At 43.1% G+C, this 27,279-nt stretch overlaps 2 protein-coding genes across 3 annotated transcripts in view; both read left to right on the forward strand.

Annotated features, from left to right (window-relative positions):
* The first annotated feature begins 1,589 nt into the window (after nt 1–1,589).
* On the forward strand, nt 1,590–7,941 carry lrrc18b (leucine rich repeat containing 18b). Of its 2 annotated transcripts, XM_032510615.1 has the most exons (5): nt 1,590–1,730; nt 1,900–1,935; nt 2,593–2,939; nt 6,316–7,066; nt 7,274–7,941. In XM_032510615.1, exons 3-4 carry the CDS (start codon nt 2,682–2,684, stop codon nt 6,787–6,789), a joined length of 732 nt encoding a protein of 243 aa, XP_032366506.1. In that variant the 5' UTR covers nt 1,590–1,730; nt 1,900–1,935; nt 2,593–2,681; the 3' UTR covers nt 6,790–7,066; nt 7,274–7,941. The 2 variants fall into 2 exon arrangements, with proteins under 2 accessions (XP_032366506.1, XP_032366505.1); XM_032510614.1 differs by having other exon boundaries at nt 1,642–1,935.
* A 14,704-nt stretch (nt 7,942–22,645) lies between these two features.
* The window catches only part of arhgap22b (Rho GTPase activating protein 22b), a 54,236-nt gene continuing 49,602 nt past the window's right edge, over nt 22,646–27,279 (forward strand). The window contains exon 1 of the mRNA XM_032510617.1: nt 22,646–22,835. Coding sequence (XP_032366508.1) covers nt 22,793–22,835 — 43 coding nt within the window. The 5' untranslated portion in view covers nt 22,646–22,792. The remainder of the gene's footprint in view (nt 22,836–27,279) is intronic.

Here is a 27,279-nt window from a genome sequence, read left to right on the forward strand (position 1 = left end):
TTTTGTGTCTCTGGTGCTTCCACACACGTACAAACTATATGATCCCGTGATCCTTGCTCAATGTCACCCTCCTGTTTTTACCTCCTTATGAGTTTCTCCTAATGTCATCAATTGATTTCCGTGCAAGGTAAAGCTCCTGCTGCACATCCTAAAAAAAAAGGCCTGTGACATGCTTTATCAGTACACATGAGCCCCCAGCTGCTGTAAATTATTTTAGTATTAACACCTGTGCTTTTCCTCCTCTGTACTGTGTCACAGTGTCGGTCAGTGTATCCCATGAAAAAAAGGCATGCAGACTATTGAACCACACCATGTTGATAGTTCATTCTGCCTTTCCTTTTCTGTTCTCTGTTTGGCCATTCACAATGTTTTGGAGTACAATGACAATGGTGTTATTTCTAATAGCATTGTGCATCTCTAAAGCCTCTTTTGTTCTTTGTCAGTGTTTCGTCCTGTCTGTGTCGTCTGTGTCTGTTTATCTTGACATCTTGCACCTGTTACCACTTCCTGGTAAACACTCAGGTTCACATGAACAGTGTAATCTGAATAAGAATTTATCAGAATATAACCAAGGCCTGGTTACATGATTCCCAGCACTGTGTTACATCGCAAACATTGCATTCATAATTTTCCTAAACAACAGTAAGACATTTTGTTGATGAGATGTTTCACCTTGCAGCGTCTTAGAAATGTCTGACTGGGTACTGTACTGACTTCAAGGTAGAGGGACATGGCCTTTGACTGGATTTGTACAGAGACAGCACAACCTACTGGTTGGTTGGAGGTACTGTACCTGACTGGCATTCACAGTGAGTGGCAATGAAAACGTAAAAGAGCATTGTGTGAGGCGTGTCTACAGTATGTGATACGTTATACTTACTGCCTACAGAAGTGTGTGTGTGTGTGTGTGTGTGAGAGAAAGAGAGAGAGGGAAGTAACTGTCTGACTGTATCATATGGAGCTCAACAGTGACTGCCCACTTTTTTAACGGCTCCAGTTCCCAAAGTAAATGTAAATGTAAATGTGCTGTATTTATATAGCGCTTTTCCAGTCTTAACAACTGCTCAAAGCGCTTTTACATCTACAGGAGACATTCACCATTCACACACATTCATACACTGTGGCCGGGGCTGCCGTACAAGGTGTCACCTGCTCATCAGGTAAACACTCACACACATTCACACTCCGATGCGCAGCACCGGGGGCAACTCGGGGTTCAGTGTCTTGCCCAAGGACACTTCGACAATGACAGCAGGGGCGGGGATCGAACCACCAACCTTCCGATTGGTAGGCAACCGCTCTACCCCTGAGCCACAGCCGCCCCACGCGGGCGGCAAGTGTTTTTCCCCATGTAATTTGTTTATTGACATTTCAAAAGATTGCTTGTATAAAGAGTTTTAAGCCTGGAACCAAGCCAACCAGCTACGAGATAATGGAATTCCTGGAGCTTTCTTAGTGGGTGTACTGAGTATACTTGCGTATCACGTACACTACACCACTGATTGGAACATTTTTAAAAGATCCTGGTAACAGATTTTTTTTAAAAGACCACGGTAACTGTTGCTAGCATCTATTACCAACAGTTACCGTGAGCTTTTAAAAAATGTCCCAAATACACAGACCAAAGGAAAAAATGTCCTGCTGAAGCTGCATGGTCACAGCCATGAAGTCAACTGAGAGAAAACAGCAGTTGCCTGGAAACAAGAGGAAACAAACCCATGTCTGGCAGAGTGAGTCTGTCTGACGGAAAGCTACTGCACAACACGTCTTTTCTTTGTCTGACTTTGAGCTGTATAGTTCTTGTTTACAAATCTCTTGTGGTGGCGTCTTGATGCAAAGTGAAATTCTCAGGTTGGAGAAATAAATGTGAGGCCCTTTTTTCTTTTTCATATTACTCAGCGTGCTGGATCTCAGGACGCTGACTCAGCAGGGCTGGTAAGAAATCAAAGAGTTTCTTTCATATCATGAAATGATTTTCAAGAACTAACCAACTAATCAACAACCATTGACTTTTATCCATATACTTTTTTTCTTTTGATACAGTAGGAATACCACTTTTATTTAGTTCCAGTCAATTCAGTCAATCTTCTTAGAGCTGCAAAGATTAATTGATTAGTTGTCAACTATTAAATTAATCAGCAACTATTTTGATTAACCGGTTTGAGTCTGTTTTACAGAAAAAAAAAAGTCAATATTTTCTGATTCCCGCTTCTTAAATGTGAATATTTTCTCCTTTGTGACAGTAAACTGAATATGTTTGAGTTGTGGAAAAAAACAAGACATTTGAGGACATCATAATGGGCTTTGGGAAACTGCTCAAATTTGTTTTTCAGACATTTTATAGACCAAACAATTCATGGATAAGTTGAGAAAATAACCAAGAGATATCACATCAATGATAAAATTATTGTTAATGCAGCTCTATACTTTTGTTATGGTATTGTATTGTTCTTAAAATTTTGTACATACAATAACAAACTATACAAAGCTACACTTAAATACAAAGCACCTGCAAAGTGTAGGTTATTTTGCTTTGCCATGGAACAATGAGTAATGATGAAAGGTGAAACTCCCCTTTGTCTTCTGTTTCAGCTGGCTGGACTGTGTTGGGTAACATCATCTTTCATTCCTGATCACTGTTAACTACAGTCCCCTTCGCTGGTCTGTGACTCTGCAGCAGAATGGCCAAGGGCAAGAAAATCAAACAGGCTAAAAGTAAGACCATCACCTTGAAAGTGGCTCAGAACTGTGTGGAGTTGACTCTGGACGGTATACGTCGTCTGAACCTCAGTTTCAAAGAAGTCGTCACGGTGCCGAAGTGCATCCAGAAGCTGTGTGAAATGGATGAACTGGACCTGAGCAGGAACCTGATTACAAAGGTCCCGGACTTCATTGACAATTTCATCCGAATCCGTGTTTTGGATCTGCACAGCAATTATGTGGGTACAACTCCATATTTTAGAACACATGCTTCAAAAGGGATCTTTGGTTTAGTTGACTGTGTGCCTTTGTTCACTGACAGCTGTTTCATGTATTGGATGGCTCTGAAAAAGACTGTCAAAGACTCACACATTTTTCATGCATCATGTGCTATGATTTTTTTTATCATATTTTGACAAAATATGATTACTTTTTTTCAACATACTACTTTGTATAACATGCCATACTAAGACTTTTTTATTTTTTTATTGATATGTCCAGAGGAAAGTCACACTATTACCACTACTATTAGGTGGCTGTGGCTCAGTGGTAGCGCGGTTACCTGCCAATCGGAAGGTTGGTGGTTCAATCCCTGGCCCTGCAGTCCCACATAGAAGTGTCCTCGGGCAAGACACTGAACCCCGTGTTCAAATGTGTGTGAGTGTTTATCTGATGAGCAGGTGGTTCCCATACTATGTAAAAGCGCTTTGAGTAGTTGTTAAGACTAGAAAAGCGCTATGTAAATACAGGACGTTTATTATACTATGTGTTTTTTCGACACATTATACTATGACGTTTATAAATTTTTTGACATACTGTGCTATGAATTGTTTATGATTTTTTTTTAAAGGCAACCGTGTTTTTTTACATGACATACTTTACTATGACTTTATTCAACACAATATACCTAATATGACTTTATAATGATTTCTTTGGACAGTATACTATGTGATTTTCATGACAATTTTGAAATTTTTGACATACAATTCCATGCCTTGTCCGTTTGGGGTGTCTTAGGTTAGCAGTGTGATTCCTATTAAGAGCTAATCATTTTTTAACTTAGATATCCTGAGGAAAGTAACACTATACTGTGACACGTTCTGACTAGAATCTAAGTATGACCACGTCAGGCTAGAGGAAAGTCATACTATGACTTTTTTCGGCATTCTTTACTATAACTTTTGTATTATTTTTATGACATACTATACTACAACTTCATTAGAGATACTATACTATGAATATACTATTTTTTGACACTCTGCAATTACTTAGTCTGTTAGATAAGGGGTTGATGTGGCAAAGGTTGGGAGTTTGATTCCCATAAAGAGTTAATTACCTTTTTTTGCAGGAAAGTCACACTACACTGACTTTTTGGACATTCTATACTATGTCTTTTTGGACATACTATACTATGGCTTTTTCATAACTTTTTTCGACAGACTATACTACGGCATTTTTTATAACTTCTTTCAACACACTATACTATGACTTTTTCGACATACTATGTTGTGGTATTTTTATTAATGTTTTTGACATACCATACTACGGCTTTTTTGTAACTTCTTTTGACACACTTCACTATGACCTTTTTCAACACACAATACTATGACTTTTTTTTACATGCTATACAGTAGAATTTTTTTATATACTACACTGTCTTTTTACAACATACTATGGCTTTTTTATTTTAAATTATATATATTGTATCATTACTACTTCCTTAGCTCAGTCTATTAGGAGACTAGTTAGAGAGTAGCAGGTTGGCAGATCAATTCCCCTCCAAAGCTAATGTTTTTTTTAGACCATACTATGGCTTTTTACTCATTTATTTTGACATACTACACTATGGCTTTAATCACTTTTTTCTCGACATACTACACTACGGTGTTTTTATACCTTTTTTTACATACTATACTATGTCTTTTTCGACATACTATATTATGATGATTATAACGAAATACTATACTAAGATTGTTTTTGACATACTTTACTATGACATTTTTCGACATGCTATACTCTGACTTTTTTATAATTTTTTTTGACATACTATACTATGGCTATTTAATCACTTTTTGACCTATGGTATTTTTTATAACTTTTTCAACATACTACACTATGGCTTTTTTATCACATTTTTGCCATACTACATTATGATGTTTTTTCCACGTTTTTGACACACTATACTTTGACTTTTTTCGACATAATAATACTATGGCTTTTTTATTACCTTCCTTTACAGACTATACTATGGCTTTTTACTCACTTTTTTCGACCTACTATACTATGGCATTTTTATAAATTGTTTTTGACAGACTATGCCATAGCTTTTTACTAACTTTTTTCAGCATACTATACTAGGTATTTTTCAACATACTTTACTATGGCTTTTTTATTACTTTTTTTGACAGACTCTGTTATGGCATTTTTATTAATTTTTTTAATGACATTTTCAACATACTATAATATGACATTTTTGACATACCATACTATGCCGTTTTCATCACTTTTTTGACGAACCATACTATGAAATTTGTATCATTTTTTTGACATACTATACTACGGCTTTTAATAACTTTTTTCGACATGTTATACTATGACATTTTTTGACATACTTTCCTATGACTTTTTTGGACAGACTGTACAATGACTTAATTGTGACTTTTGTTGACATACTATGCTATGACTATTTCACGACTTATTTTGATGGAGTGGTGGAGACGTGAGGATCAGGACCAGGTGTGCAGATTGCAAATGAGACACAGGTGTACTAGGCAGATACTCCTGCCTAACTTAGTTGCCATGCAACCAGACAGGATACTTTTAGGACCTCATGGAAAACACAGACTCAACAGCGGAAAACAGGAACTTAGTCAGAAAACGAACTCAGGAGGATTCATGACACTATAACTTTTTTGTAACTTTTTCAACTCAGTATACTATGACTTTTTACATTTTTTTTTGACACACAATGAAATGCCTTTTCATGAAATTTGAGACATAACGTTTTTATGGCTATTTTGACATGCTGCGCTATGACTTTTTTGTTTCTTTCTTCAAACGTACCATAGTATGAATTTTTTGACACACTATACTATTACTTTTTTGAAATTTTTCGACACACTAGGTTGTGCCTTTTTATGACTTTTTTCGACATACTGAACTATTAATTTTTATGAGTTTTTTTTACATACTACCTCTGACCTTTTATGACTTTTTAGACTATTACTATGACTTTATTCAAGATACTATATTGTTATTTTTTTTACTTTTCTTGACATACTATTCAATGACTTTTTTATGACTTTTTTAAATATACTATACTATGACTTTTTAGAATACTTTTGACACACTATGCTATGCCTTTTTATGCCTTTTTAAACGTACTGTTCTTTGACTGTTATTTCATTCTAAATTATGACTTTTATAGTATACTGCAACATTTTTGTAACTTTTTTATAGCTTATTCTGTTCGACTTTGATTGGGGTGTCTGAGGTTGGGAATGTAATTCCCATGAAGAGCTAATTATCTTCATGTCAAATGTCCAAAGGCGAAGCATTGTATTTGTTATGTATTATACCGTGTATTACAGTTTGTGTTACTGTTTTTTCTTCCAGCTGGAGGAGCTCCCTTTAACAATTGGACGTCTCCAGAGCTTGCAGGTTTTGAACCTGTGTAATAACCGTCTGACGAGCCTCCCCAGCGAGATCGGCCTGCTAAGGAGCCTCCAGACGCTCAACCTGGGTATAAACCGACTGGAAAGTCTTCCGTCCTCCATCTCTGCATTAAAAGAGCTCCGCCACATCGGCCTTTCTGACAACCGATTCACCCGGGTTCCTGGCTGCCTCCGGAAGCTGAGCAACCTGGAGAGTGTGAACCTGGACAGGAACCCAATGGCCATTGAGGAGGTACCCAGCAACGAGTCCCTGATGATGGCAGAGAGGTTTTATCTGGTCCAGGAGAGTGACCTGTGTAAGGACTGCCTGAATAAGTGCCAAATTGAGAGGAAGAATGTGGAGGATGTGGAAAACAGGAAGGAGACATTATTGGGTACATCCGACTTGGTGACCCAGGAAAACAGGGAGATGTAGAGATGGGTTTCACTGAAAAAACACACGTCTTTTCATTCTTTATTACTCTTTTAATTTGACCAAACTGTAAATTCAAGCATACTGTAATGTACCCTTGATAGTAAAGTGGTTTTAAGTTTTACCATCTGCGGTTTGAAACGTACAGTAAGCAGCCTGAGTAGATTAACAAAAAATAAATTATTACTACATGATGCACTAATATAGTTACAGACTGACTTTTGGGCCAACAACAGCCCATCTCAACCTTCTAAAGTTCTTCAAAATAAAGTGTCACATTGTTCAACCCTCATGTTGTCCTTGGGTCCAATTTGACCTGTTTTAAGTTTTTTATCAAAAAACATGGGCCTTAAAAATAAGCGCTGAAAATATCAACATTACAAATATGAAATAACTTTGGAAAAAACAATAAAAAAAGCACCCACCACATTGAGAAAGTGACAAAAATGTTGGAAAAACATCATCGTTGACAGGAAGACAACACAAGGGTTAAATAAATTAGGTTAATATCCAGTGGGCGTCTTGAATGACAGAAACCTAATGTAGTTTCACATTTGTGATTTTCTCATTTATGGTAGGACACAGTTTAAAAGTCAAAATCATCAAGCAGCATGAATCAAATTTCAAACATCTATCACAGTTTTGGCTAAAAGTAAGAAAACCACCTTGAAAGTGGCTCAGAGGTGTGTGGAAAAAAATAACCTGTATGTATACATTTGGCAGATTTAACAGCATGAAAAATAACAAAGGCAAATAAAAATGATGTACAGTACTGCCTGTGTTGACAGTCTCTTCGGCCTAGAGGGCAGCAAAGACTACCAGAAGCCACAAACACCAACACTTCATTCAACCAGCACTTTTCCGTCACTGATTGTGAAAGTTTCCACAAACTATAACCTAAAGGTAGTCTGTCAATACATCATTATGCATCTTCTGTTTATTTGAAATCTCTTGAAAAGGGGCAGCACTGATTTTCTGCACATTATATGCATCTTCACTGTTACTGTCACTGTGAAATGAAGTACATTAACGTCACAGCAATGTGATGCAACGTTTAAAGAGTATCAATTATTCAAAGGATCATAAACGAGAAATTGTAATATCTTGTAATGTCAATGATGACCTTTGAATAAACACAAATCCACTTTTTGGTTATTTTCATGTTTAAATTTAAATGAATTGCACAATATAGGCTTTTGAAACCCTTGAATTCCTCCACCATTCCGTTTCACTAGCATGGACCACGCCACAGCAATGTGTTAGTTAAAGATTTAATGAACGTTATGAATGTGCAGATGAACAATATGAATTTGCAGATGAACATTATGAATGTGAAAAAGGATGGCTGGTCCGAGAGGATGTGTGATGACCGGGACTCTGAGACTCAGAGTAGGGGGTTCCATCTCAGAAGCAGTTTTTGCCCGAATAGTTTACAGACCCCCAGACGGTACCTAGAAGAGACATGAGAGAAATGTGCAGCAGAAAGGGAAGAGGGGGAAGATGGATGAAGGAGAGGGAAAGGGAGGGTGGGTCAAGCAATCAGAGACACGCTGGCTGCGTAGCACGGTATATGTAGGTTTGTCTGGTGACTAGAGGTGTGGTTTAGGCGTGGCCCTGCTCCCGAACCTAAGTTAACAAATTAACTCCATTTCATTTCATTCATTTATAGTTTTTGTCTGTCTCCTAAAAATTACTGCATTCACAATTGCATTCACAAGGGAAACATATTTTGTCACGCATTACGTTTGTTTTCATGTCCATGGAAGGAGTAGTTTGGGGCGGATGGATGGAACTTTCACCCAGGTGAGCGCTCTTCGTGCCCCATGTGAAACCACAAGTCAACATTGACTTATTTTAACATGACATAGGCTACTGAACTAACATCCAAGTGTCATAACAAACATACTTATAACCCAAACCGTGATCTTTTCCTGATTCCCAACATGGACTACGAGTTTAAAACTGTAATTTTTTAGCAATGTGTGCCCACCGCTGAATTGTGGACGTGTAATCCAGTAAAAAATACTTTTACCTTGAACTGATAGTACAGTTCAGTTGTATGGAAACGCAAAGGGTTGCAAGAAGGATGAAGGCCATTGCATCTGCCTTCTGTTTATTCCTCTCTATCTTATTACCACATTAAGATCAATTCTTTCTCACCCCATTGTCAGTGTCCTCACTACGTCCACACAAACACTCAATACAATCTGAAAACATAGAATACCCTCAGAGGCTTGTGTCATCCAATTTTTAACATATTGCTGAGTGGAAATGTGCTGAGTAGACTGGAGAAAGATCTCAGCAGATTGAGTCATTAAAAGGAAAGCAGCCTGGTATTGACTCAGCCATATATTGTAGAGAGACTGAGCAATGTTACAGTAAAACATGAGGGAAAGACATCAGAAGCCTACTAGTATTTAGTAAAATATGTAATCCCTTACAATGGATTGGCAACCATTTAAAACTGGAAAATAATGCTGCTCAATCAAAGCTATTGGGTATTAAAACCAACAGTCCAAAAGCATTTGGCCAAAAGCAGGGTTGGGAAATGGATAATGGTAACAAAAATGGTTTCAACTGATCGTCAGTCCTCAACTACCAGAAATGCCTGTGGCCATCAAACTTTATAACTCCTCCCTCAAAATGTCTGACACGCAGACACTTAGAGAGGTTGAAACTGGACGATATAATCTGTATTATCTGTTTTGTGCAATAACACTGGCCTGACGTGTGCAATTCTCAACTACTACAATTATTATTATTATTATTATTATTATTATTTTACATTTCACCATTGCAATTCCTTAATTATGTTGATTATGTAAAAAATTGATAATAACATTCCTTTATGTAAATACCGTACATAGCCACACTCCTTATAATTCTTTATTTCTTTATTTGTATTTCTACTCTGATATTTATAACATTTGTGCAACTGCAACACAGTTTCCTTTCGGGGATCAATAAAGTATTTCTGATTCTGATTCTGATTAAAAGCAATGATTGTATTTAAGTTTTCTATTTATTTTTAGGGTAGTTTTCTACGGCTGATGATCGCTTGGTTTACTACTGTGCAGCTACAGCTGGAGGTCTGTCACACCTGAACAGTCTAATTCTCTTTGCGCAACTCGCCTTCAGTGCTACTGAGAATAATTTCACACACATGCACACATTAATAAAGGTGCTGTCTTTTTGTTTCTCCCTGCTTTTTTCCTAAGCCATGTCATCAGTCTTTCCATTCCCTCACTCTCTCTCTCTCTCTCTATACGTCAATCACCCAATCACACACAGGCAGGCTGAATTGCTGCGGAGGCAAAGTAACAAAGCCACAAAGAGAATCTAATTGATTTGGATTGCATCGCCCTGGATCCTTTACTGGCTGAAACAGAGGCCACTTGGACTTGTTTAATTATAAGAAGGACTTCATTTAAAGTAGAAAAAAAAGCCAAATTAATTTGAAGGGGACATATTATGTATTCATATTTTCAGGTTCATCCTTGTATTTTGTGTTTCTACTAGAGCATGTTTACATGCTTGCAATGTTACAATGTTGAAAAAACACTTTATTTATTTTTTATTATTTATTTATTTCCTGATACAGTCTGTCTGAACGTGCTTTTATTCACCCTCTGTCTGAAACGCTCCGTTCCCCGTCTCGAAAGAATTCCAGTCTTCTCTGATTGGTCAGCGTTTTCGGGTCTTCCTCTTCTGCGCTCTCTGAGTCTCTGCATTGTCATTGCAGCCGGGGAATGACTGTACCGCACTATATAGCTGCACTTTTTACCTATATAGGTGTAACATTACAACCGTACAGAAGTCCTGACAGCTCGCTTAAAGACACTGTTTCTGAGTACGGGCTGTGTGCATTTCTTTGTGGATTGAGCGTTTTGATACTTTCATAGTATTTACATATCACCTCGACCTGCTTTATATAAAAAAAGACATAAGAATGTTAATTTTTAAAGTATAGAACTATAATGTAAGACATAATAAGCTGATTCCATGGCATTGTTTTAAAGATGTCCAGCTAAATTCAATTTTATATGTGCATATTTGTAAATTGATCCAAAAAAATATTGTTGGAGCAGCTTTAATTTCCAGCCTTGGAACCTTGCTCAACATTATGCCATACAATTTCTCCAATAATTTTAGACATGAATCACAAAAAAAATGTATAATTAAAAATATCTTATATTCTTGTTTGTTCAATATTTCTGTTTTGAATGGTCTTTAACTAACACCATTTCCCACAAGTCCAAGACAGTTGCAGGTTAAATCTTACAAGCTTGACAGACTATGAACATGGAGAATAAGAGCCAAACCCAGATGATCATTAGAGAGAATTACAGCTAAAAAGTTGAAACGGTAACATTAGAGTCGAGCAGGGGGATATCATGAATAAGGGAGCTGTAGTTTTTTCAGTCTAAACTGTTGAGTACTGGTAATCATTTTACAATATAGAGGGAAACCCCTATTTAAAAACAAAAAACAATGAGATTGCATTTAATTTAATTTAATAGTGTCGCTAGAAGCTATAGTAGAGAAGCAGCTAGTCTGAGTTTGACATCAGGACTTTGAAACTCTACAGACCTCAATTATTAGTTTCCTAATTAATTTTATTATGCCTTCTGAGCAACTCATCTTCTGAAAAATGCTTACGTGCAGCAACTCTCATCAGACAAAAGGACTGAGTAAGATTCAAACAAAGAGACAGAAACACAGTCAGACAGGCAGACAGCTTCCATCCATATTGCATACGCCACAGTCTGCGGTCCTGTCAGCTCCCCTCATAACCATTAGTGGATGAAGTCATGGGCATGTGCTAATTGTCAGTGACAGAGTAGTACGGGAGGGTAAATGTGGGCAGAGAGGGGTTTAGAGAGAGAGAGAGAGACAGAGAGAGAGAGAGACAGACAGACAGTCAGACAGAGCTCATGGGAGAACACCTGTCTGCTGTGTCTCTCCACACCTCCCTTAACGAGCACCATGTCATTTTCTTCTAATTGAAGAATGTGAGAGGAGAGTCACTGGACTGTTACTTATTAGGGAGAGAGAGTTTTAATGAGCAGAATGTGTGAGTCGCTTTGACCTGTCTTCTTACCGCAGTGTTTTACCTCGCATATTAGCCAAAGAACAATTCAAATTCTACACATTCTTAGATTGCAATCAATGTTTGTGTTTTCTTCTATAATTCTTGGAGAGGCAGACTTTATACGGCCCCTGGTGACTGTCTGGTGAGGGCCATCACAGCCAGTAGCGATCAATAAGTAATGCTAAATCAACAGTCACACCTTCAGCAGCCGCTGGTCTGTTTTAGCACAACCCGACCATGCTAATATAACATTTTAATCATCCTCCTTAATATTTTAAAAAGGATTTTAAACACTGTGGATTCTGAGGACTTGTTAGCATTCCAAGCATGGTTCATCCTCAGTGACATGTTTTGAAAAAGCACAAATATTGAGAAAAAACCCACTAATGGTTGCATTTTCAACATGGCATGCTAAACAAGTTCCTTTTCTATGAAAAGGTTTTGTTCTGCAATTCAACATGTGTCTTGGCATGGTGTATACTTTTGCAGCTGAAAACGTGCTCTCCAAGCTAGCTGACTTGCTAACAGTCAACAACTACAGCTAGCTCGGTTGCTAACCGGACAATGAATTCCCACATTTTATTTAAGAGAGGTATTTGTACCATTGGGTACTAACAGCTTCAGTTCCCTGTCGGAAAGATTGTGTGAAGCATTTAAAATATTCTAAATATATTGTATGCTTAAACTGATATTGATTTTTTATGTGCCTAAAATACATTTTGCTGCTGTCCATGCTGGCCCCTTCACCAGCAATGAATTACTTAGCTTCCTGTCCGCTTCTATTCAATTCAATTCAATTTTATTTATATAGCGCTAAATCACAACAACAGTTATCTCATTGCGCTTTCCATAAAGAGCAGGTCTACACCGTACTCTGTGATGTTATTTACAGAAACCCAACATGTTCCCACCAAGAGCAAGCACTAGGCGACAGAGGCAAGGAAAAACTTCCTTTAAGAGGCAGAAACCTCGTGCAGAACTATGCCTCAGGGTGGGCGGTCATCTGCCTCGACCGGTTGGTGGTGAGCGGAGAAAGTGTGAGAGAGAGAGAGAGAGAGAGAGAGAGAGAGAGAGAGAGAGAGGCAGAGAGAGACACAGACAGACAGACAGACAAAGATAGACTTCTCAGAACTGGAGCCGTGCAGACACCCAGCCCCAGTCTCATGGCAGTTCGTGAAATGGGGACATTATTTAATCTATTAATTCGTGTGCAGGGACACGATTTTCTTGGGGGTTTTTGTGGTGGTGAGCACAATTTTTAAACTAATGTATTTTAATGGGAAGTATCTTTCGTGACAACAGCACAATTAAGGTAGTAGTAATGAAAAGCTGAAAAGCTGCGTAAGGAGGGTGGTGGATGTCAAACAACACAGGATTTTAACCATGGAGACCGGCGATCGCGTCCTGCATGTGGCAGTTCCTTTCCGCGGTCTTCTTCTCCTAACCACAACCGTCCCGTTGTTGTAGCGCGCCCCGCGTGTGGCGGTCCATCTTGTTGTTGTTGCCAGTGGGTGGTGTTTCATTTCCACCTTGTTGCGCCCCCCAGAGACCGTGGATCACATCCCGGCGGTCGTTGTTGACCCCCAGAGCAGGCAGCTGCAGCCCATTCTCATAGCAGTTTGTGAAATGGTCACCTTCCAATTTTGTGGTGACCACCATGCAATTAACATGAAAATGATGTCCCTGTTGACCATTTCACAAACTGCCGTGAGATGATGGAGAAGTACCTCATACAACCAAATTTCAAAAAAATCTAACCCACCCCTTTAACTCATCGGGGATCCGCAATAAAGGAGGAAAAAATAAGATTATTTACAGGTAGGAGTGGCTAGATGGATAAATGTCAGTCTCCAAAGCTGCTGACGTTCCCTTTGTTTGTAGAATAGCTGTCTTACTATGTGCTAATAACGTGTGGGCATGTTAAAGAGTGGAAAGCCAACTGAGATCTGAGGCTACACAATCCAGACACCACCCATCTTCGGGCACTGTGAAAGAGCACAGAAGGCAGAATCTCAGGATCAAAATCTCAAAATGTGGTGCTCTGTAATAGGTGTGGAGGCCAGTTATATCTGAGGGTTACGGTGCCAGGGAAGTGTACACAGAGAGCAGCCCAGTGGTTATGGCTAAAGAAAAACAGAAAAGCTATGGTTAAGGGCTGGGCGGTTTGCAACTCTGCCACTCATCTCGCTGTGTGGCTTCGAACGTCCATGTTTCCACACATTCTCACTCTTCGTCTTTTGTCCAACATCTCCTTCTGAACAATATGAGGATGATTTGGGTGATAAATTCAGAGCAAAAACCAAACCCAGAGCCACACCCAGCACGGTGTGGCCACATCGCTTTCACCCAACCTCAGTCTTAAACCAAACACTGACACTGAAGGTTCCTCACTGCCATCTCATTTGGGCTTCATGGTGTGTTTGTCAATGTGGGTGTCATTCCTCCCTCGCTCTGCTTTATCTTGGTTTTCTGTCAGCGTGTGTGTGTGTGTGTGTGTGTGTGTGTGCCCTCTTTCTCTCTATTTCATTACAGCTTGCGTGACCCCATCCCTGTTGCCTTCAGCCTCATTTTGGCTCCATTTTGGTTTACTCCGTCTTGTGCATGTGTGTGTGTATGTTATGTGAGAGCACGCTCACACACACACACACACACACACACACACACACACACACACACACACACTTACTCCTCCACCCCCTGTGTGTCTCATTCCCTCTTTGCTCTGTAATAAGAGCAGCTGTGGTTGACGCAAGGCCAGGTCTGATTCAATTGCAGTGCAGGACTTAAGGCTATTATCCTCTGTACACTGGAGGAGGGAAGCCCGGCTGCTGTAGCACAGCTGCTAACAACAACAACAGGTCTGATGCTGCCTTCCAGAGTGCAGGCCATTTCAGATATAGAAACAGATCTTAAAAGAAAATTTTCACACAGGAAACTTGAGCCTAAACTCTTTGACTTATTAAAACTTGTTGCAGACTCTTTCCCCCCTGAACAAACAATGACTAAATTGACAAGCTGGAGAGCAAACATTGCAGCCACCAGTGGAATCTAATTCTACTAATAGTAGGATACTATTGATAATAGCAAAGCCTAATTCTTATCTGGCTTATCTTATGTGCAGAACATACAGAGTTCAAGCAGATCGCATAGATGTGGAAAAAGACGTACAGCATTCAAAATATTGATGTAAAATTCAAATGTCATTGTTGTGAATGAAGCATCAAACCATTTAGTACCTATTTTTCTGTGTTACTTATTTTCTCAGTGATGAATAGATTTAGACACCGCCTTATTTATGTGTAACAAACTCAACTGCTAAGATGTTTAAAACATTTTTTTTTACAGGAAACAGGTCGGAAAAAGCCTGTTGGGACAAAGCATGCAGCATAACATGTCAACATTTAAAAAAAGTTAATGCAAATTTTACGTGATCTTTTACGTGATCAAAGGATGTTGATGTAATGCTAACATTGCTTTCAGTTGGCTATCATCCAACATGGCCTTTGAATGTTCAGAAGAAGTAAAAATGTAAAATGCACAACAAATATGACACTGAAATTTCCAGCGAAAATCAATTGACTGAAGATGTGACTAAAACGAATGCACATTTTAGATAAACTGCAACCGAATCAAAATCCGGTGCCAAAATGAACACTGCTACATTTTTTTCCCTTAGCTACAATTTGTCTTGCTGCCACACTCCTACACACTTTCTTGTGTCAATTACAGGCCACTGTAACTCGAGGCGACATGACAGACATTGCCTGTCAGAGGAAAAGAACAGTGTTTTTCTCCCCTGGTTGTTCTGAGTGCCCGGAATGCCTGGAGGAGGAAATTACGACCTATTGTCAAGCTGGGAATTTCCCATGTCTTACTTTGAATTGAAGGCAGCATCATTCCAAGAATGAAAGACAAGAATATAGACAAAAATTATTACACTGACGGGTGTATTGTGGAAGGTTGTTGTGGCGAGAGTGGTGGGTGAAAATGGGAAAAATTTTAAAGGGAGCTATATCAAGAGCAAAAATATAGAGAGATGCAGGGAGTGGCTACACGCTGACCTGTCTATCAGGACAGAGGCTTAGCAATGCTAACCTAGGCACTCGCTTTGGGGTGTTTCATCTAAAACCTTGACCCTCTTATTGTGTGTTATCATTTTATCAAAGTTGATTGTAACACTTTGGTAGTCTAAAAATATCTTGTTCAGCATTTGGTCGCATCTTGTCAACAAGAGCTAAGCTACAGCCTTGACAGGTAACTAACATACCTGCTGATGAACGGCAGTCCACAAGCCGTAGTTATCGGTTGAACACTAGATCACTTGTCAGTCTAGGCGTAGCCCTCTAAGGGCTACGCTATTGGGTTTATCCCTTCGCCTGCATGCGCAGTCGTGAAGATTTTCTTTCCGCCCTAGCGTCCAGCTCGGGCCTCAACTACGTCCGCATTTACTGCATAAAACGAGCGGACCCGTTGTTCGATCCCCAAACATCAGCTTTTCTCTTCAACTAATGTTCTAGGAGCAGGTGGCCCGGACCTTAGAGGGCTACGCCTATACTAATAGAATCTGGAGTTACCAAGTAACTAACGTTCTATTTCGTATAGGCTTCGCCCTCTAGGCTACGCTATTGGGTTAGGGCGAAGCTGATGTATTCAATGCCACCTGCGGCACAGGTCCACAAGCCGAACATACACCACATTGCCCCAGCAACATGTACAGAGGCTAGTCAGATTCATTCTTCTGAAAAGCCTGCCCTGCCAATGGCGTGGCCGGAAAGGTTCATGTGGCCCGCATATGATGCGTAGTACAATGATTAATGGGGGTTAAGCGTGATTGATCCTGTCGCGCATGCAACGGAGAGACATGATTACCTCCGTGCGGGCAACATGATTGACAATGTATGAGTAAAACTGTGTCTCACAGAAATACCCCAGGTATAGGAGAGTGAGACAGCAGAGCAGGTCATTCAGCACTAGGTGTGAAGGAGATTGGCAACAATCAAGCATCCGCTTTTTTTTTTTTTTTTTTTTTTTTTTTTTTTTTTTTGCACATTCAGCGCGGCATTACGCTGTCACTGACTGTGGACAAAACCGCATGAGACATGGAAGATCAGACATATCTCGTAGATAAAAGCGGATGAAGGGGCCGGGGAAGCCCAGGAGGCTGCCGCGCAAATGTCGGCTACTGCCATGCCTTAAATAGAGCCGCAGACGCCGACAGAGCCCTCGTAGAGTGACCCCGAATGTCTTGGGGGGGCTCTTTCCTTCCGAGCTATAAGCCTGGGTAATAGCCTCGCACAGCCAGTGAGACAGACGCTGTTTTGAGAGGGCTGATCCTTGGGATGTGTTCCCTATATGCACACAGCTGCTGAGTTTTCCTGATATTTGCCGTGCGTAAAAAGTATTGTGACCAGAGCGCACACCGGACACAACCGGGTGGGAAGCCTCCTCCGCACCGTTAGGCGTGAGGTGGGGGAAAAAAACCCTCGAGGGAAACACCCTTGACCGAAAAGAACTAGTTAAAGTCTTCGGTGTTAAGGAGGGATTTGGCTGTAAGGTGGCTGCGTCCCGTCCCCTCTAATGGAGAGGCAGGACGAGAACTGACAGTGCACTAAATCACTCACTCTTTGGCCGACGTTAGGGCAAGGAAGTGCTGTCTTAAGCGACAGCATTCTGAGCGAAGCCTGTTCAAGGCTCAAAGGGGGGCTTCCCCAGAGCCCGGAGCACCAGAGCTAGGTCCCATTGGGGGCGGGGGGCGAACAGCCGGTTTTTGACGCCTAACCCCCTTCAGGAAAACGCTTCACCAGGGGATGCGCAAAAACTGTCCTCTCACCGAAACCTTCGTGACAGGATGAGATTGCTGCGCTATGCTTTGACTGTAGATGGAGCCAAATCATTATCCACCAGAGTTTTAGTACGTCAGCACGAGAGTAGGGGACACGATGTGGGGTCTGCGTCCCTCTCTGTGCACCAGCGCTGGAAGGCAGACCAGCCCACTGCGTAGCCTGCTATGGTAGGGGGCTCTGGAGCCCTGGATAGTGTACCACGGCGGGGGGCAAGCCTAATCTCTGTAAGCGTCCGCTCAGCAACCAGCCCCACAGCCTCTGATTTATCACTGGGGGATGACAGATCGCACCGTTCAGCTGCGATAGTGCGTCTCTCCGCCGAACTCCGCCAGGGAGACCACCAGCAGCTGAACGGGGGTGGGAACAGGACGCGCTCGTGCGCTCCGGTGCCACCAGAACAATTAACAGATCCTCCTCCTGGACGCGCTCCAGAGGCGAGGGATCAGGGGGACCGGGGGAAAAGCATATAGGAGGGTTTTGGGCCAGGTTTGTGGGGAGACGTCGTCTACGCCGAGGGGAGGTTTGTCCCGCGCGGTCAAGGAGAACCACAGTGTGCACTGGTGTTCCTCTCGTGAAGCGAACAGATCCACCTCCGCTTCCCCGAACTGCTCCAACGTTTTGAACGATAGTGGGATTCAATCTCCACTCGTTGTGGAGGGCCCCCCCCCTCGACACAATCGGCTGCCGGTTCAAAATCCCGGGATATATACTGCTTTGAGAGACAGCAGGTGGCTGTGCGCCCACAGCAGGAGGCGTCGCTATTTCTAACAGCCGGGCTGCGCGTATGCCGCCCTGGCTTTTATGAATGCCGCCGCCGTGATGTTGTCCGTCCTTACTACAACATGCCTCCCCGTCACCACTGGTGTAAAGTGTTTCAACACCTTCAACACCGTGACAGCTCCAGGCAGTTTATGTGAGGGAAGAGGGGAGGAGGCCAGAGCCCCTCCCACCACCTGATGGACTCGCACATCCCCCCCAGCCAGTGAGGGACCGTCTGTGTCACCGTCACATGACGTCACTCGCCCAGGGGAACCCCGGAAGACAGGGTTTGGGACTCCCCCATATCCAGTTCTGATTGGAGGGAATGAGGGATGGACGGCATTCGCCATTTGGGGCGAATGGATCGAGCCTCTGGCTGAGAACCCCCCTGGACTTTCCTCATGTGGGGGAGACCCAGGGGACCACCGTGTCTCCGGCGACATCATGTCCCAAGAGCCGCATAACTGACAGCGCTGACCTGTCGCGCGCTGCGCGAAGCGGGACAACGAAACAGGGCTCCTGCCTCGGTGCTGACAGCCTGGCTCTCATGCTGACGAGCTTGTCTACGCCCAGATAAACTATCGATTGTGCGGGGGGGACAGGCGCTCTTCTTCCATTATGGCAAAACCCAGCGTTTGTAGGTGCTGCAGAACCTCCATAGTGTGCAGCGCCGCCCCGCTCCCGGAGGGGCTAGAATGAGCAATCGTCCAAGTAAAGAGGACTCGATGCCCCTCATCCCTTAGAGGCTGGAGCGGCCGTTTCCATGCACTTGGAAAAGGTGCGGGGGCTAGTGAGTATCCAACGCGCCGGTGAACTGGAAACGGGCCCCTGGAAGGAGAAGCGCAGGAATTTCCTGTGCCTGGGAATGATTTGGATGTGAAATAACATCTTTCAGATCCACGGTGTAACCCTTTGCGTGGCGCACCATTCAACACGTGCTGATGGTGAGCATGTGAAGGGGCGCTCAGACATACCGGTTGAATTTTGACAGGTCGAGCATGGGACGCCAGTCCTCCTGGCTTCTTTGGGGTGAGAATAGAGAGAGTAAAAACCCTCTTTCCTCCCCCTGGAGTGACGCGGGAAGTGCTCCGCTCGTCAGCAACCTTCTAGCTCTGACGTCATTGCCCTGACTCTGCCAGGGATGAGACCGTCGTCTCCAACACACCCGCGAAAGGGGTGGGGGGGGAGGCGAACTGGTGAGTGTGTAACCCCGTGTTATCATCTGACATCCACGAGTCATGTGAGTCAAGCCAATCCATGCCGCGCGCACTCTGACCGCGGAGCACATGTCTGAGTGTTGTTCACCGCATGGCAAGCAGGTAGCGCGAGACCATCCCGCCGCTGGGCGAGACAGTGATCGCCCATGGTAGGCTTTCGAAAGGGCAGTGGCCGTCGCCGCCGTGTGGGCGGAGCGGTCACTGGTTAACCCGACCCCCGCCCCGCGGCATCGCCGTGGGGAGGTGGGTGGGACAAGCGTCGTCGTCCCCCGTGGTGTGAAGCTCATTCCCGTCTTCTGCGTCAGTCGGGACGCAAAGGCGCCCCGCTCCGCACGCAAAGGCGCCCCGCTCGCGGCGACGCTTGGTGTGTGCTGTGTGGGGAGCGACTGTCATAACAGGTCTGTTTAGAGCAACAGGGGCTGTTCGGTCCTTCTCCTTTTTCTTTCTTTCTCTTAACGTGTCCCTCCCGCCCCCGGCATCGCCGTGGGGAGGGGTTTGATTGAGCGGCGTCATCCACAAGGGTGTGCGCGATTCCCGCTGCCGCATAACGAGGGACTGTGGCGCTCCGCATGCGGCAGCGTTTACCTGTGTGCTTGTTGTGGGAACGACTGTCATATCAGCGCGTTGTTCACAAACAAGGGCTGTTTGGTTGAGGGGAAAAACGACTGTTAAAGATGGAGTATGTGGCCCTAACATGCCGTTGTGTTTCCAACTCTCAGCCGAAGACAACATCCCCGCTCCCGTCATAGCCACCGTCGTTGCTGGCTTGCGGGTGCTCGGAGGCGATTGGACCATGTGTGGCCGCTCTCATGGTTCTCCGACCTCGTGCAGCCCCCGCCGACGTGGTGCCGCTGTGTGCTGCTGAGGGTGACCGTGCCGCAAGCCCTCTGAAGCTAAGGGGCCGTACAGACCCAAACTAGCGTCTAACTGCCGCTTCAGCTGAGGCATGTGACCCAGGTGTTTTACTGGCCAGTCTGCCAAGCCATGCCCCTGGACAGCGCCACCGTGGGCACGTAATCCGGTGAGGATGGCGGTGGGCTACGTTGTTTTGTGCGCATCCCCTTGAAACCCCGCAGGCCTGTCGCCTTGAGCCCGAGTAAACGGGGCGTAGCGAGAGACGGAGCCTTCAGTTTCCCAGGCTGGAGAAAAACCCACCCGGCCGAAGCTCTGTGAAGCGCACCAGAGGGGGCCCGGTGAAGGGGGGCGCCTCCGAGCTGAACATCCCCGCCTCAAAAAAGGCCGCGAGCGGGGGCTGGCAGCTCCATCGGGAGTGCTACGCCTCTCCGCTCTGCCGCCGGCCTCTGCCTCCCCGGCAGATCCGCGAGGGGAGCTTTGGCGGTAGGCTGGGGCCGTCTGAGGCAAAGGGGAGGCCGCTCGTCGGTGCCGCCGTCTCGAGACGAGAGAGAGCTCCGTGGGAGGCTTCGATCGCCCGTCTCCAGGCCCAATTCCTCCTAAGGGTAGGAGGGAAAAAAACCGGTAACGGCGGCGCTGTCCGAGAGAACAGAGCCAGCGGACTCATGCTCGTCGAAAGACGCCGTCCGCCCGCGGGATCCGGGTTCGCCGTTGTTTCCGTCTGTCTGCCTTGCTCCCGTTCCTGCCCCGCAAGCCTGGCAAGACCAGAAGAGCTTCCGCCTGTCATTAGCTCTTTAGATGACAGGCGGGCGCAAAACTGGCAGGCGTGCCGGTGAGAGCCTGGCCGGCGAGAACGGCGCCGAGGCAGGTCCCGCAGCGGGGGTGAAGGGCCGCGGCAGGAGTAGCCGGTCTGCAGGAGGGTCAACGCGAGCACCACTGGAACTTCTTGTCTTCATACTGCGTGAGCTTTGAAGAAAAAGTGGAGTCGAACAACGGGTCCGCTCTGTATTTATGCAGTAAATGCGACTTATTTGAGGCCCGAGCTGGACGCTAGGCGGGAAAGAAAATCTTCACGACTGCGCATGCGCGAAGGGTAACCCCAATAGCGTACCCTTAAGCGAAGCCTATACGAATAGAACGATGGGTGCGTCACTGATTGTACGTCCATTACTTTTACAGTCTAGTGTATAGACATGCTATATAGTATATAAGCTATGTCTTGTTTGAATTTGGAGGGTAATTGACAAAGCTAACTAGTCTTAGCGCACTTTAGCTACATGAGCTATGTTGAGTTTGAATTTGGAAGGTTGGTCTTCTATCTATTGTTAGCTAAAATGATACATTATGGCACACTAACAAGCTATCTATCTACATAGCTTATAGATAGCTTATATATATAATTCTTATATTATATATATATATATATATATATATATATAGAGAGAGAGAGAGAGAGAGAGAGAAGATATATAGATATAGATATAGATATATTTCTATATATATACATAGCTTATATTTGGCTATAAATATATATACTGTATATGGCTATATATAGCTTATATATGGCTATATATAGATATATATTTACAGTATATTAGAGAGAGAGAGAGAGAGAGAGAGAGAGAGAGAGAGCCCGAAAGAAAATGTTTGAGAGAGGAAATAATTTAAGAGAAAGCGGAGGAAGAATGGGGGAAATTAGTGATCAAGGGAAGGAGGTGGAGACAAGCTGAGGACCTCTACAGCTTAATTAGGTGCAGAAGGAGGAGATACCTGCCAGATGAACACCCCATCGGGCCGTCCCATTCTCTTTTTGTCCCTTTCACGAACATGCAGATCTTAATGAAAAAGTAGAAAATAACAACACTAAAAGCCAGGCATCTGTCAGCCGGTGAGGTCCATGCTCTGCCGGTGGGAGACCCACCCCAAAAAACCTCCTCCTCCATCAACCCCAGGCGGATGTAGCCTACCGCTATGAATAATGTAACAAGGAGGGGTGGAGGCCACTGGGCGTGTGCACAGAGAAAAAAGGGGGGTAGTTCCACCGCCTCCTTCACCCACCCCCTTCTCTTTCCATTCTCCTCCCCTCCCCTGTTCACCCAACCCCCTAGCTGCCGGCCGCACTGCAGAAGGTCAGGGAGAGAAGAAGAGGAGAGAGGCAGAGACACAGAGCGGCAGAGGAAGAGACAGGGGCGGGGTGCTTGGATGTACACGAACATGCCAAGAGGAGAGAGCGTGGACGAGCGATGACAGCCATGCTGAGCCCAAAGATCAGACAGACCAGGAGAGGTAGGACTCAGTTTGTTTACTTTCATATCCACAGACCCTGCATTGGCTGCTTATTCATCCATCCATCCATCCATCCATCCATCCATCCATCCATAACGCCATAGTGACATATCATGTCCTATCTGACATGAACTATTACGGTAGTTCATCAGATCAGAGAATGTGTTAGGGATGCATTTACCTGCACTTTTATAAATATTTCCTCATGCTTAGAATTCAGATTTTACGCAAGAATATGCATGCAGAAACACTTTTTCTCCACTCAATCTATTTTCCTGCTGCAGTCACATATTTCTGAATGAAGCGGCAGGACTGCCCACGCAGGAAAGCTCCAGCATTCATTAGCATTCTACTACAGCTGGCCGATGCTGCCGGTGTGAATTATATTAAGAGGAGCGTGCAGCATCTCTAGTTTCTTCACTGCAACGGTCAGCACTATCAGGCTGCTGTCAGCTGCTGCTGGTCTGTGTGTGTGTGTGTGTGTGTGTGTGTGTGTGTGTGTGTGTGTGTGTGTGTGTGTGTGTGTGTGTGCTCACATACTGTGTGGATGGACAAATTAATACATCTATGTGTGCATAGATGTCTATGTGTGCAATGTGTGTTTCTTCCTTCCTTGGCACTCATTGCAATTACATGTAAGATGAAATGAATAGTAACCAAGAATGGGAGAGGGATGTGTAAAACCTCCTTGCTGGAGTGGCATGGAATTGTTAGCAAAGTGGATTAAATCTGTATTTGCATATATTAACAGCAGATTCAACTGGCTTGATGAGTAAGTGTGTCCATCTTGTGAATAAGCACTAATTGATTACAACATTACTTTTAGAGTGCGTCAAATTATTTTAACATGATGGTTTAGTGGTGCCATTAAGTAAATGTTGTTTTCTTTAAGTGACACATTTAAAGACCAAATACACAAAACTTAATAAAATGCAAAAGGCAAACGTCTTGTTACATTTAAGGTTTTGGAAATACCACTCGTTCTTGCTGCGTTTCTGTCAAGACAGTAAAAATGGAAGAGATTAAAGCGACTCTATGATTCAGCGTGAGAAGCATTCTCTGCATGCTTTCTGCAAATTGGTGCTTTACTGCTGACAGCATCACATGTGTTGCATGGAGCCCGTGAACAAACGGATATGTGACAGATGTTGTAGTGTAGTAGATACTCAGCTGAGGTTAAAGCAGGTCAAGAAAGTGACTCAACACTGACCAGTGAGCATATGACAATTAAGATGGTTGGACCCTGGCTGAAATGTCAGAAAAGAACACTCAAAATATGAATCAGTAAAACAAATGTCATTGACTTTTTATTTATTGCTCATTCATGGCTGGGACATTCATGATGCTGAAAGGTCAGTGACAAGATGACTAGCTTAAATATAATATGCCATGTTTGACTTTGGAAGTTCAGTGACAAGCTAATTAGCTTAGATATGCTACATTTGAGATACAGTAGGACTTTTAAATTTGGAATGCCAGTATTAGTTATGATAAATAGTATAGCTCACAGACTGTATATGAGGAAGGGTGAAGCATCTCCACCTCCTCCCACTGTGCAAAAGCAAAGCCAAAATATCCCGAATGCAGGCGCTGCCATCTTACCATTCTGGAGCCAGAATCTGCGCAGTAGTGATTAGGAGGTGGAACCGTAGTACCAAAGTCCCACCCATGCACACGCCAAGCCAACCGTGAGTCGATCCCAGCTGTCAATCATGACATTTCAGCCTTTACTTGACCTAATAAATAACCAGCAAATGAACACTTGAACAAACACCACTGTGACAAGAACAACCTAAAATGACAGAAACTATCTTTGGGATAAATTTATTTGAGATGTACTTAGATTTTTTTTCGGTCTATGTCCCACGCGCTAACATGGCAGGAGCTGAATTTATGACAAGCAAGCCACCAGGGGGTGATCGAGATGTTTGGGCTTCACTTAGACAGTCCATGTATCTACCAATGGTATAGACATGCTATATAGTATATGCTACGTCTTGATTTAATTGGGTCAATTCACAAGTTTACAAGCATAAACAGTATTGTAGTAAACAGTATTGCAGTTATGCATATGGGCCACTATGTCTTGTTTGAATTTGGAATCTAAAGTTAGCTAAAATGGCTACATTGTGACATGCTAACTAGGTTTTACTAGCCTATGTCGTCTTCCTCGTCTCTTGCCTCTCTATTCACTGAGCTCTGCTTAAAAGAACAGTCCGACATGTTTAGAACAACCATTATTTATTACAACCACCCTTAGCTTAGCACAGAAACCAGAAGCTTTACAACTCACTGATTAACTTGTCTATCTTGTTTTTTATTCTGTACAAAAATGTAACTGTTTTAGGCTTATTTCTTTTTCCCCTGGTCCTTGTCTTTATGCTAATCTAAACTAATCTCCTGCTAGCTCTGGCATCATATTTAGCGTCCAGACATGATAGTGGCATACATTTTCTCATCTAACCAAAAAAGCAAGTAAGCGTGTTTCCCAAAATGTGGAACTATTGCTAAAACATTATTTGCCCAACTGCTTATTTGGCCCTGCTTTAGATTAATATGATGATGTGTTCCATTCAGAGCAACTTTTACTTGGGAATGCATGTATTAGTACCCAACCCAATTTGCTACTACTGTAGGATGCCAGTAGAATAATTTCTCTAACTAGGAACCAATTCATCAGCAACATCTGCTCCATAAAAGAAAAAAATCTTACTACTATGCTTCAGTAACTGCTACAACCAACGACGTATTAAAGCTGGAGGGTTCTGGGTGCATTTGTCATTGGCTGGCACCAGAAATCTAGTAGCAGCTTTAATTGCCCACATATCAGCTGCTTTATTCTCTTGCTGTGTCTTTTTGGTCTGCGTTACCATGGTTTTATGATCAAAGTCCTGCAATGTGGCAGCACCCTGACATCCTGCCTTTCCTAGGCATTTGAATGAACATCCTCGGATACTGTGAGCAAGAAAAGCTTGGATACTAAATTCACACACTGACACACTTAGGTAATGAGAAAGTAGAGATAAAAAGATGCACCGAAATGCAAAGATACGCACGCAAACGCTGCTGCAGATCAGTTCTGCTCCACTGCAGTTTTCACATACTGGCTGTATATTAGTGGCCACACCTCCAGCTTGTCAAGGAAGCCTGCCAAATACACACACACACACACACACACACACACAATGGTTAACACATTAATCAACAGCGACAGCCTAACTGGAAGCCACGCACTGATGCACCTGTAACTCTCTTTGCCATTTTCCACAAGCCATAAATCACTACAAAACCAGCAGATTAATGAAATTGAATTCCTCCAACATGCCTGTGTGTGCTTGTGTGTATGTGATTTAGCCATCAGTGTAGAATTGTATTGCTATTGTGGAGTGCCCACCTTGCCATGCTAATGGATGGGCTCTTCTGTGATGTGCATAAAAGCCATACAGCCATTTCCTGCTAATGATAAATGTATGACTCCAAACTGCATTAAGTGCGTGGAGGCCTAGAGACTATGCTATAACATGCATATGCTGTAACATTACTTGCATACTTTTTATGGAAACAGTGCTTAAGGGGACTGTTCAAATATCAAGATTTACATTTCTCATTTGATTCGTCAAAAAAGCATAAACATTGATAACCATATTGCATTTGGGCGAATTACTGAATCTGCAGAATTGCAGGCAATGTGGTTTTGTAGAACTCGTGCTAAATGCAGACTTTTTAAAAGGATTACTTTACCCAAATAACAAAGCATTCTCCCCTATCTATCTATGCTAACAGTTTGGGCTGTATTTGCCCAGGTCTTGGGATAACTGTATGTGATATTTTAACCTCTACCCGAATACTGGATCTGGCAGGGCCAGTTGCTGAACAACTGTGTTTGGCGAGATAACCACTAACACACTAGCAAGCTAGGAAAAATGCTTGCGCTTGTCAGTCACATTAAGGACTTTAAGCAGTGGCGTTAGAGGGACGGCCATGGTGTATGTGAAACATTCCAATGGGGTTGCTGTAGTAGTGGAAATCGAAAATCACTAAGCAACATTTTATAACAGCTACTACTCATTACAGAAACTGTAACAAACATACTCATATTTCATGAAACTACGCTCAATGACATGACAATGTCAAATATGATTTCATGTAAAACACTTTCACATATTGCCGGGTACGGCAAACCGGTCATTCTCCAGTAGTAAACAGTTGTCTACAACATCACGAAGGTAGAATTGTGCATGGGCAAAGCAGGAGAAAATAGGAGTAAATGGGAGACAAATGTGCTTTGGTTTATTGGCAGATCTTTAAACCAATGACAATCGTGGGTGGCGCTAAGCGCCGGCCAGAGCAATGGTGCCTCTGCAAAATGGGGAAGGAACTTGTTTTGGTGGAACGCTCAAAATCTGTTTTAGTTGTGCAACAGAAAACTCAGACTGGACAGATA

Source organism: Etheostoma spectabile, unplaced genomic scaffold (assembly GCF_008692095.1).
Source record: "Etheostoma spectabile isolate EspeVRDwgs_2016 unplaced genomic scaffold, UIUC_Espe_1.0 scaffold119, whole genome shotgun sequence".
NCBI classification, from domain to species: Eukaryota; Metazoa; Chordata; class Actinopteri; order Perciformes; family Percidae; genus Etheostoma; species Etheostoma spectabile.